This window comes from Microtus pennsylvanicus, chromosome 9, assembly GCF_037038515.1.
Source record: "Microtus pennsylvanicus isolate mMicPen1 chromosome 9, mMicPen1.hap1, whole genome shotgun sequence".
Classification (NCBI taxonomy): Eukaryota; Metazoa; Chordata; class Mammalia; order Rodentia; family Cricetidae; genus Microtus; species Microtus pennsylvanicus.
The window spans coordinates 789,734-802,295 of NC_134587.1; the positions used below are offsets into that span (position 1 = coordinate 789,734).

The following is a 12,562-nucleotide window of genomic DNA, read 5'->3' on the forward strand; positions in this document are numbered from 1 at the left end:
AATAATGTGCCAGACCCGATCTGTAAATCCCTTTGCTGTGTGGCCTATATAACACTTGACTTTTCTTATGGTAAACTCATCACAGTGTGCCTGTTTCCTCCGACGGAGTGTGTGCCTCTCAGGACAGGTGCCTGCATGTGCCTTCCCTCTGGACACCCACCCTCCAGGCCCACTGTCTGGCAAATCCTACTCTTCCTCTGAACCTTGCTAGTCTATTGCTTTTACCTGATGCCCAGACTATGAGCACATTCCTTTCTGGAACCACGTAGCTCCTTGGACACCTTTTATAACACTTATTGAAGGGTCTCTGGATTACAGTTCAAGGAGGGCACTGGAGACAGACTGTCCTTCTGGGCAAGAGATATATTAGGAGAAATAGCAATGCCTTGAAAAGTGGCTTCTAAGGGGTTCTGAGAAGAGCACAGACCCCAACACTGTAGATAGTCAGCAGTAAGGGGTCCCTTCTTACAGGTTTCAGAGGAAAAGGAAAATTCCATGCACCATTAATTGAAAACTGTCCACAGCACAGGCCTGCCTCTGATTCCCAGGGATTGTGGGTAGAGGGTATTTATTGCATAAAGCAAGCAAGAAAGGAATCTTGCTAGTGTGTGACTTAGAGGATATGGGGAGAACTGGGGAGGAGGGGTATGTTTACTTACGGTGGACCCATTACCTAGGTGGGTATGGGGTGCCACTGGTACCCTCTGATATCTTGGGAATCTAGTAGCCTGGAACTATCCTTGAGGAAGTAAGAATAAGGGTGCCAGGGACAGCGAGATGGCTCAGTGGATAGATGCTTGTCACCAATCCTGTGTTCGAGCCCTGGAACCCACATGGCGAAAACTGATGCTTGCACGTTTCTCTCTGACCTCTGACATATGTGCACATACTTACCCACTAAATAATTCTTTTTAACTAGGGCACTTCTGGCCCTGCCCTTCGCTGGCTGGGGGGAAGCTGCACCCCCAGAGCTGCCCCTACCCCATAGGCATGGGAGAGCTGGCTTCACCCCTCACCTGAGTGAGGGGTCCTAGTGACAAGATCAGACCAACTCAGCTGCCACCCAGGCACATGTCCAGGGCTGTGGGTGGGCACTCCCCAACCTCTATCCCATCTATGACCTGCTGGAGCATGTGAAGGGACCGGTCATGTAGAACCCGCCTGCAGGATCTCCAAGACTCAGGACGGCAGCAGGATATCCAGGAGGAGATTCGGTGAGGGTCCAGTATTAGTGGTATACTAGAAGCCACAGGGCTTGAACATGACCAACAACTCATTACACAATGGACGTTTGCAAGTGAAGCTGTGTGGACCAGAGTCTACAGCAGAGTACACAGCAGGTCCCAGTGCCACTAAGACAAATGAAGAGGGGATAGAGAGGCAGGAATGATGGAAAAGCCAAGTGGGGTATTTTTGTTTTGGTTTTTGTTTGTTTTAATTAATATCTTTATTTGCATTTTTAATTTTTATTATTTCTTTTCAAGTTTTGCTGGGTGGTGCAGATGCTACAAGGGTGAAGGGTGGGTATGGAGGGACTGGGAAATGAGTGGCATTGGGGTGCATGATGTGAAATTCCCAAAATCTCAATTTAGAAAAAATATGTTTAAAATGAATAAATTAGGGCACCTGCTATTCTTCTGGAGTCCAGGTACCTGGGGAACCTACTAAAGGGGAAAGATAGGCTGGGGGAGGGGCAGGCTTGCCATTTCCTTTACAACAGCTGTGGAAAAGAGGCTGCCACACATGGGTGTGACTTGCTCAGCTCCTAGTCCAAAATCTGAAGGTTTTTACAACTACAAAACCACCTGTTTTTCGTGTTTGTCCTGCCAGCTAGCTTACAGACCCTCATTCCACCGTGTCCTACCACCTAAGAAGATGCTCAGACAAGACCCTCTCGGCTTAGTACTCCTGTGCACTTCGAGAAAGCACTTCTTAGCTTTTTGCAGAGCCTAAGAACCTTCCCTAGATGGTGAAGGGTCTGCCTCCCTGTCAGAACAGCATCCCCCACTGCAATAGATGCTCTAAAAGGGCAAGTGTCTTCGGTCTGATCTGATGTATCCCAAGGGCCTAGAATGGTACCCAACACAGTCCCACATAGGTCCAGAATAACCAAGTCTCAGACAACTTCTTGAGGTACATAGATACCATAAGTATGAGTTGCCTGTGGCCTGTGGCTGAGTTACCCCAAAATATAATGCTTAGAGCAAACATTTATTATCTCAGCTTCTCCAGGTTAACAGGAGATAAAGAGTGGCTGGGCTGGGTCCGGACCTCCAATATCTCTCCCAGGCTGCAAAGTATGGCTCAGCGATGCTCTCAAAGCTAAGCAAGGGCAGACTCACTCACATGGAGGGAGGGGCGGAGGGGCGTTCACCATGTGAGGGTGGATTACCTCAGGGGCCTCTTCACAGGTCAGCTCACAGCATAAGTGCTGGCTTCATCAGAGTTAGCCAGGAAGAGAAGTAGAATGTGCAGTCCTTCCTAACCACAGCCTTAGCTAGGGCCTTTTTATAAGAAGTCTTGTGGTCTCGTGCACACTGCACACAGGAGGGGACCCATCTAAGAGCACAAACACCAGGCGGTATCCCCTGAGGCCCCAGAAATCTTAGAAGTTGCCTGCCACAGGATGCGCTAACAGCAGAAGGCGTAGGCCAGAGCCCACCGAGTCAGGCCAGTGAGGAGGCAGAAACTAGAAGTGAGAGATTTGGGGAGAGCTGAGGCTTTGACCGCCTTCCAACAGGCTGCGATCGATCTGTAACGCAGATTTACAGATCTTCTGACTTTTTAAAAGTAGCCAAAGCCTAGAATTTTGTGAGGTGTTTCCTGATTTTTGAAACTGGGAAAAATCAAACCAAACCACATCTGGGCTTATACTTCCTCCCAGAACAGGAAGAATCTAATTCAGTCATTTTTCCCGCTCTTTGAATATGTCTACCGTCTCTCCAACCTTCCACTCCACCCCACTTGTTCACCGGCAGCAAGAACCTAACCAAGGCATTCTGTGCCCGGCCCACAGAAAATGCTCTGAAAATGCAGACTTGCTGCAATCTTATCTCCTTAGGGAATTGCCCTCAAGCCAAGAACAGCAGCTTAAGCAGCCTTGGGTCTGTAACTTAGGATCTCAGCTCTGCCTAGGACAAGTGATTAACTCTTGAGGGCCTCAGCCTCTTATCCATAACATGGAGCAGCTGTACCTGCTTCTGAGTTGTTCTGACGCTAAGAGTAGTCCATGTGAGGAGAGCTTAACTATGGCAACTCAACCGCAGGAGCGGTCTTCTCCCAGCAGCCCTCTCTCCTCCCTGTCTGAACGGCGTCCCTCTTGGATTCACTGTCTTCTGTCATCTAACGCTATCTGGCTGGGAGAGTGAGCCTTTGAAAAGCAGAGCTGTCGCTGACACTGAAAAGTTTAAATCCTCTAACAGTCTGTTGATGCCCTTAGCAGGCGCAAATCCACATGGTTTAACACAGCCCACTCCCTAGGCTGTTCTGGAGCTGAGCCTGCCCAGGCTTCTGAGCTCATCGCTCAGCTTTTCTCTTCACACTCGGTGTTGCCACCACACTGTGGCTGTTTCCCAGCACGCCACACTTCCCTGCCGCAGCAAAGCCTGAGCGTCATCCCAAGCTGGAACCTCTTCTCCGTCTGAGCACCAGGCCTCGTTTGTTCCAGCTGTGTACTATCAAGAGAATACTCTTGTCCCTTTTAGCCCTGATGGCAGATACAGTATCTCTTCTCCTCACAGTGACTCCTCTCTCTTCCTAGCAATGGGCATTGCTGGCAGAGCACAAGAAAATGCAGTAACTTTGTGGTACTGGCCCCAGCAGTTAGGACCTGAAGGCTGACAGCGCCATCTGCTGGCCTAAATTTGTACTTCAGCATTTAGAAAGCCTTCAGTGTCTTCCCACCCAAAAGAGACAAAGGTTTTGGAATTTTTCATTAGTCCATCCAGAGCAGTGGTTCTAAAACGGGACTGTATTAAAGGGTGCTGCGACCCTTTAATACAATTCCACATGTTGTGGTGACCCCCAGCCATAAAATTACTTCATTGCTACTTTATAACTGTAATTTTGATACTGTTATGAATTGTAATATAAGTATCTGATATGAGGATATTCAGTATGCGACAGAGGTCATGACCCACTGGTTGAGAACCACTTGCAGGGTCTTCACTTCCCATAAAAATTAGCAAATTATTTAGTACTTGGTGTATTTTAGATACTTTTCTAAGCGTTTGAGTTATTAGTTGTCAGAGGCAGTAGGACATTACTGAAACTTTTACAGTTAGGGTAACTGAAGCAGCCAAATGACTCTCGGGCCACGCAGCTAGAAAACCTCAGCCAAGATCCAAGCCCTGTTTGGACTGGTAAGCTCAGCAAAGCTCCTGCCTCTGTTGTCCTTTACTCCACACCATGAAAGCTGCACTCCTCCGAGGGCCCTCAGACACAAGTCAGGCTGCCTCTCCGAGCCGGTTTCCTCTCAGACCTTCAGTGTGGCCTGAATCAGATGGACACAGACGGCGAGTCATCCAGACCACTTTCCGTGACGTTCGGCCAGCCTCTTGCCTTGACACCACCATCCTGAGCAGAGTCTGGCTTCTTCTTCCTAAATCCATCTAAACCATGCCACTTTAGTGTGAGCTCCACTTGAAATCAAATTAAATCAAATGTCTAGAGCTTCCTACCCGAGTCACCTGCTAAAGCGCAGAGATCTGTTACATTCAGGGCCGCACAGCAAACAGCATATCCTGAACAGAAACCCATTAACCTCACCAGTCTATGGTCCTAACACAAAACCCAACCCCAAATCACACAGAAAGACCCAGAGCATCAAATGCCGCCTATTGCTGGATGCTTTAACTGAGCCATTACTTCAAATACTAAAGACACTGCTTTGCACAAATTTACTTTAATACAGATATATACATATACACACATACACAGTCACAAACCAGCGTGACAAGTTCCCCTCTTGAGTCAGGAGGGCTCTCCCACATCCAGGGATCCTGGAGATGCTCTGGAGAGCCTAGTCTGACAGTTTTCACATAAACACCCACTAGGGACACATTAATCAGATTAGATGGCAAGGTGCACCCAGGTGTGCACTGCCTGGGCCTCACGCCGGTCCAGAGCTCTGCTGGACCCTCTTCATCAGCTCTTCATCCTGCATTGACAACTCTGTCAACTTTTTGCCCATCCTCTCATGGATGTCCAAGTACTTGGATACACATCGGTCCAGGCACACAGACTCGCCTTTGGACAGCTCTGCTTCCTTGTAGTGGGGAGGCACACACTTCCGGTGGCAGGCACTGGTCATCCTGAGATTAGAGAGGCACAAGGTTGTATCAGTACCTTTCTGTGATGTCCCAGGAACCTTCAACAATTCCAACCCCGCTGTACTGATTTTGCCTCACCCTCTCCCCGACGAAAACAGTGGAAATCCTGTTTTCACTTCAGCCACATTAGAAGGTTCTTCAGACCAAGAACCTTGTCTGAGTCACGTATAAGACTAGTTAAAGAGCAAAGACTTGCTGGCTGCTGGCTGTGTGCCAGGCATCGTGCTAACTGCTAACACAGACTGTTATGTAACTAACCCTCACAGCAGCTAAGTGGGGCGTGCACGATCAAACCCCCACTTTACAGATGAGGACATTAAGACAGAAGTGCTCAGTAATTTACTAAGGATCACACAAAGCCAAGTGGTCTGATTTCCTGTCTGCATTTTAAAAACCATTCCAGCCAGGCAGTGGTGGTGCACACGCCTTTAATCCCAGCACTGGGCAGAGGAAGGCAGAGCTCTGAGTTCAAGGCCAGCCTGGAGTCCTGGAGTTCCAGGACAGCCAGAGCAAGATAGAGAAACTGTGTCTTGGGGGGAGGGTTAGGGTGGGAGAAAGAAGAATTCTAATTTGTAGCCTCCAAGATAAATCAACCAATGAAAAGAGCTTCTGCTGACTCCAACCAGCAGGTGTCTCACTGGTTCCTGACGGGCGTGCCTGATGCTAACGGCTTTAATGTTCAATACTGGCAACTCCTTCAGAGCAGTGTCATTATGCCAGTTTTACTGATGATACAATCAGTTACCAGACAACTTCTCCAAAGATACTCAGCAGGTGACGGGTTTATTTCCAAACTGGCCAAACAGCTACAAGCAACAGTTGCAAAGTCAGCTCTAAGGACTGGCTCTGGCCTTCTACTCATCAGCTCTGATCTAAGGATTGGCTCTGACCTTCTACTCATCAGCTCCGAACCCTGACATTACTAAGCCCCTTGATCCTCAATTCCCCTATGTTAAAATGGCACTAATAAAATTAAAATTAACCCACTGATTTTACTTTCTTTCTTTTTTTTTTTTAAACTGGTGTTCCTTATCCCAGACTGGTCTCAAACTCACTTGTAGCCAAGAATGACCTTGAACTATTGACTCTCTGGCTCCACCTCTGGGCACTGTGATTACAAGCACCACTTCAACGTCAAAACAAGGGCATCCTGCATTCTAGACAAGCACGCTACGAGGGAAGTTATTGCCCCTTTACCCAGTGAGTTATTTAATATTAAAGATAAAAAAAATGATAATGGGGGGGTTAGAGAGACAGTTCGGTGGTTAAGAGAACTCACTGCTCTCGCAGAAGACCTGGGTTTGGTCAGCACCCACAGGGTAGCTCCCGACTGTCTGTAACTCCAGTTCCAATGGCTCTGATACTCTCTTTGGCCTCTTCAGGCACACGGTGTACATACATACATACATGCAAGCAAAATATCCATACATGTAAAATAAAAACAAATAAAGACTATAAAATGACCATATATATAAAATGCTGCGCAAGTGTCTGATACGGAGTTAAAGTTCAATGAAGACTATGTGCACACCTTTAATCTCCAGCACCCTAGAGAGAGAGGCTGGTGACCTCTGTGAATTCAAGGTCAGCCTGGTCCACACAGCATAATCCAGGCTAGCCAGGGTTACACCAGAGACCCCATCTCAAAAAAAAAAAATTTAATGAATATTAGCTACTACATGGTATTAACCACTAACTGACTTTGCAGGGAACTGAGTCCAATCCCTGGGACCCCTGGTGGAAGGAAAGATGGACTCCTCAGACCTCCGCTAGCGCGCTGTTGTGGTGTGCACGCTGGCGCTCATAAACAAACACAAAATACAGAAACAAATTCAATTAAATGGGTTATTTTTAAAAAAAAGGTTAACACTAGTTGATTTTAAAACTGGACAGGAGATCCTCCTTCACGTCCCTTTTACTCCCTCTCAATAGCCAAGTCCTTCCAAGTGACCTTAATTTACCCTAGCCAAGCACACGGGGAGGGTGGGGCAGAAGGCGGGGGTGGGAAAGCACTCGCTGCGAGCCCTTCTCTCTGTCCCGGTAAGGATGACTCGGGCTCAATTTCCAAGACAAGTGTATCGTGGAGAGGTTCTCATTACCTGTTATACATGTCGGCCATCATCTCCACCTCCAGCTCCGCAGCCAGCTGCTGGGCTCTAAGCGGATCCATGTCAGTCGAGCACGGTGGAGAACGGCCTCCGGGTCTTCAGTCCTAGGAGCAGACACGATCGTCAGCACCGACCCCTCCCGCTTCGCCCTAGCATCCGGGGGCTGCAGGTTTCAGACCAAGACCACTGCCCCCAGCAAACGGCAGTGGAAGCGAGGCCCTGCCAGGGGACGGTGCCAGCTCAAGGTCACCCAGGCTGTCACCAGCAGAGCCCAGGGCCGGAAACCGAGGCCAGAGGATCGGCGGCAGCCACGGGACACCCGAAACCGTGGGCCTGGCCGGCGCGGCCCTGGGGATCCGACCCTCAGCACCACCGAGGCTGCTGCAGCCGGCGCGGAGGCTGCGCTCGCCACGACGAGAGCATCATCGGGGTCACTCCGGGGTCCGACACCGCGGCTCACTCACCCCCGCCTCCGGCCGCTCACCGATCCCACGACACCCCCAGCTTCGGGTCAGCGGCGAGCAGCGGCCGGCCACCCAGCTAGGAACTGAAAAGCACGTGGGTCACTTCCGGGAGGGAAGTCCAGCCTCCTCTGTGATCCGGAAGAAAACGCCCACCCGGCGCCGCTGGGAAGCCGGCTACCATAGAGACGGAGCCACCGCCGGGGGCTAGAGAGGACTCCGAAGGAACCATAGAGGCTGGAGGGAGGGGCAGAGCGCCGGCCGACCTGGATGTCTCGGCGTGGTTGCAAGTGTGCAAAGGGCGCGCTCGCTTGAGCGCAGACAGATGTTCTTTCCCAAAAGGAGCCCGTCGGTTTTGCATCCTCAAATCACCTGGAGCACTTTTTAGGAACAAACCTCAATTCCCAGACGTTACCTCATACCAGTGAAATCAGAATTGCCGGGAGCAGGACTCAGATATTAGGAAACAAACGAGCTGGGTGTGCGCCCTTAACTGGTGGGGTTGGAGAGAGAAGGATACAGGATTGCTGCTCGCAGAAAGAAGAAACATGTACAGAGTTTTTTGATCGCTTGTTTTTTTTTTTTTTTGTTGTTGTTGTTGTTTTGTGTTTTTTGAGACAGGATCTCAACCCAGGGTACGCTCTAATTTGCTGTGTGGCCGAAGATGAACTACAACTTATGATCCTCCTGCCTCTACCTCTCTAGTACTGGGTTACAGATGTGTGCCACTGCGCCTGATTTAACCTAGGACCACATACAATATAGGCAAGAATTATACTAGCTGAGCTGTTTTCCCAGCCCTAGAACGTGTTTTATTGTACTTCTCTATTATACCCACACACATATATATGAACAATACAAATAAATAATAATGAAAACATTGGTTTTTAATCTTTTAAAGATACTTTTATTAGGACACATCTACAACACACAGAAAACAGTCTGAAAATCATGATTACGGGGTGCAGGCACAAACACTGCCCCACTCCTAGATGATGAGTTGTGGGTAATTGGTAGATTCTGGGAGAGGGAGAATCAGCTCTCAGAATTTCTAATAAAAGCGTTTAAAAACGGTGTTTTTAAAAAGGAAGGAAAAGAAAACAGTCTAATGAGCATCAATACAGCTATCACCAGAATGTGTTTTCTTGATCTCTTGTTGTCTTTAACAATGAAGTCTTTTTTTCTGAAGTGCTGTTTCCACATCTTTAGCTAACAGTGATTTTATTTTTCTGTCTCTCTTTGGCAGTGCTGAAGGTTGAATCCAGGGTCTCATGCATTCTAAACAAGCCCCCCCAACCCCTAAACTAAACCTCTCATTTGGTGTAATTTTAAACTTTCAAATTTATTCATAAAAGCACGGACCATGGGCACGTCTTGAAGTCAAAGGACAACGTGTGGGTATTGACTCTGTCCTTCCACTGAAAGGTCTGAACTTGCCCCGTTTTACAACTGAGCCTGCATTTCGATTTCCTAAAAGGAAAAGAGAGATAGCACGCACCCAGAGACAAGATAACACATACCAGGCCTAAACCAGTCCCACAGTATCTCAGTACAATGACCAAAAAGGACAGTTCCTATAATCTCCCTAAAACATACCCTGCCTTGCCCAAGAATGCCCAAAAATGGTAAAACTATAACCATGGCCAATCAGGAACATACTAATGTAACCGATGCTTGCTTAGCCAATTACGTTTGAGATAACCTGTCTCTGAAAGTACCTGAGCAGTGCTTAAAAGGAACCTGCGTGCTCCTCTCATGGTCATTTAGGCTTTGGGTTTGATGTGCGGCCCCAGCATGCTGGAATCTTTACTCTCGAGAGAATAAACACTCTCGCTGATGGCATGCATGTCTAGTGGTCTTTCGTGTGACTTCTCGAGGACCCTAACACCACCACATGGGTCCAGAGTCATCAAACCAAAGTTATCAGGCATCATGGTAAGCACCGTCGCCCACCAAGCCATCTCAACAGCCTGCTTGTTTCTTAATGCAATCTATTGCAGATTTTAAAAATTAGTTCTCTTTCTGTTTTCATCCTTAACTTCCACTGTGTTTGACACAAGGGTTCCTGTGTTTGTTGCTGCCTGTGCCTGCCTGGCTGGCCTGAAAGCTCCCTCCTGACTCACTGTAGGAGTCCTGGATTGGGACCCATCCTAGCACATCTGCTGTTACATGGGTCCTGGAGATCTTAACTCAGGACGTTACTATTGCAAGCCATTTCCCCAGCCTTATTGCAAATATTTTCTCTGGAAACTCTCAGAAGAGTCTTTTTAATTGTAATTAGAACATTTAACATATGATATTTACTTGTACAGTATAGTAGTGCTATTTATGTGCACTGTATTGCACAGAAGACCTCTAGAATGTATTCATCTCTAGAATATATTCTTCAGTACGTTCCAATCATCACAGAAAGGTTCCGTATTTGCCACTCACTCTGGGACATTACTTTCTTGGATGGGACTCCAGCCCCAAAGAAAGGAATTCAGGATCTCATTGGGACCTGTCACCCATAAGAAACTCAGAGAACACTAAGATAGATGCCTTCTTGACTGTCCTGAGAGGAGCAGGAGGTGAGAGGAGGTGAAATATACCCAGATTTCACTGCTGTCTCTGCTGTGGCTGTTCCTCATCCCTTCTCCTTGCCTCTACTGATGATTCTCTGGCCCAGGTCACCACAAACTGTACCAAATCACCAAGTTAGCCCCTCCTCTAGGGCTGCCCTTCCCTCTCTTGCCGATACTTCACGTCTGACTGTTCTCAAAACAGCAGCCAGAGTGATGTCAAAAACTAAAATTAGATCATGTCACTCACCCCCTAAATACTGCAGTGGTTCCTAATCACAGAGCAAAAGTCAAAGTCTGCTCAATAGCTTGTAAAGTCTTATATTATTTTTCTCCGTGGTGTGATCCATTACCTCCGTTACCTGAGAACAGCAGCCTAAAGGAGGAAGGGTTGACCTCGGCTTTCAGTTCAGGACAAACCTTCCATTGTGGCAGGAATGGGCAGCAGCTCATCACATCAATGACCACTGTCAAGACACACAGAGAGAAGGATGCTGAATCTCAACTCATGTTATTTTATATCCAGCCAGCTATTCCCGTCCAAGGGAAGTTGCTACAGACTTTCAGCATGGGTCTCCCACCTCGGTTAACCCCATAGAGAATTAGCTTGTGGAAATGCTAGAGGTTTATCTTCTGGGTGCTTCTAGGTCCTATTAAGTAGATCACCAATACGAGCTAGTACAAATCCCACACAATCTGCCAACCCTCTTCTTCCTCTTCTCTCCAGCTGCTCTCCTGCCCCAGGACTTTCCCCAGCCATGCCGATATCCTCTCTTTTCATCATACACATAAATCATATCTTCTTCTTCCTAGTTACTATTCAATTTGCAGGGATGCTGGTAGCCCTCCCTGTCACAGACTTCAGTCCCAAACTTACTTGAGATCGTTATTCCTATATCATTTGCCCTATCTACAAATATATTCTCCTCCCTAAGAAACAAAGCAAAAGCACAAAACTCTATCATTTGCCCTGGCTCACCTTGTTTTGTAGAACCTGTTGCATCCAATATATCACACATTTTGCTTGTTTAATGTGATTACTATCTCCCCACACTAAAGTTATCTTCTGCTGGATATTTTCTTTCATGCCCAATGTCGCTGTCTCCAGTATTTACTTGGTGTTCGCTAGCCACTGCGTCAAGGAACAAAAGAAGAGAAGTTGTGATGACTGATGCCACAATCTTCTGGGTTTTGTTGTTTTTATTATCTTGTGACAGCAGGACAAGAAATGAGCTAAGGTAAGAAAAAAAAAACCATCAAGCCAGAGAAGAGTGGAAGAATTCGTCTGTCTTTGGCAGATAATGTTTGGATGGATAAAGGAGACGTAGTAGGGACAGATGTTACACTTTCGAACATCGGTTCCCAAACCTGGATTCATGCAATAATCTCTATTTCCTATCATCCCAGACACTGACCCCAGCTTATTTTCTTTTTTCTGTTTTCCTTGATTGACTCCCTAATTCAACATGTATTTATCAAGAGCCTAATAAGGCCCTGGCAAAGCTCTAAGTCTATATCTGTGAGCATGGAAAAATGATTCCCTGTCCTCAAAGAGAAGGGGGATTCACAATAAATTTTAAAGATCTATTTATTTTTATTTCATGTGTATCAGTGTTTTGCCTGCATGTATGTAGTGCCCTGCATGTATGTAACACTACATGCATGCTTTTGAAGGTAGGATAAGGGCATCGGATGCCCTGAAACTGGAGTTCCAGAAGGTTATGAGCCATTATGTGGGTGCTGAGAACTGAACTGCATACTGGGTACTCTGTAAGAACAGCAAGCGCTGTGCTCTTCAACAACGAACTATTTCTCCAACCCTAAGAATGAAATTTATTGTTATTTATCAAGACAGCATTTCTCTGTGTAGTCCTGACTGTCCTGGAACTCATTCTGTAGACAGGCTAGCCTCAAACTCAGAGATGACCTACCTCTGCCTACTAAGCATTGGATTAAAGTGTACCCACCATGCCTGGGTAAGAATGTTTCGGTTTGGTTTGAATTGGTTTTGTTTTTTTGTTTTTCAAGACAGAATTTTTCTATGTAACTCAAGCTGTCCTGGAACTTGCTCTGTAGACCAGGCTGGCCTCAAACTCAAAGAG

The 12,562-nt window shown here is 47.2% G+C and overlaps 1 protein-coding gene across 2 annotated transcripts; it reads right to left on the bottom strand.

The window, feature by feature from the left end:
- Window positions 1-4,883: 4,883 nt before the first annotated feature.
- Timm10 (translocase of inner mitochondrial membrane 10) lies at window positions 4,884-8,041 on the bottom strand. Of its 2 annotated transcripts, none has more exons than XM_075984685.1 (3): window positions 7,903-8,041; window positions 7,430-7,542; window positions 4,884-5,312 (listed from the first exon to the last, which is right to left on the bottom strand). In XM_075984685.1, the coding sequence occupies exons 2-3, from the start codon at window positions 7,498-7,500 to the stop codon at window positions 5,111-5,113; spliced, it is 273 nt and encodes a 90-aa protein (XP_075840800.1). In that variant the 5' UTR covers window positions 7,501-7,542; window positions 7,903-8,041; the 3' UTR covers window positions 4,884-5,110. The 2 variants fall into 2 exon arrangements, with proteins under 2 accessions (XP_075840800.1, XP_075840801.1); XM_075984686.1 differs by having other exon boundaries at window positions 7,923-8,028.
- Window positions 8,042-12,562: the final 4,521 nt, after the last annotated feature.

Coding starts and splice junctions, on each gene's coding strand:
- Timm10 (XM_075984685.1), bottom strand. CDS start 7,500: ATGGATCCGCTTAGAGCCCAGCAGCTGGCTGCGGAGCTGGAGGTGGAG. Junction 5,313..7,429: donor ATGGCCGACATGTATAACAG/GTAATGAGAACC, acceptor CTCTAATCTCAG/GATGACCAGTGCCTGCCACC.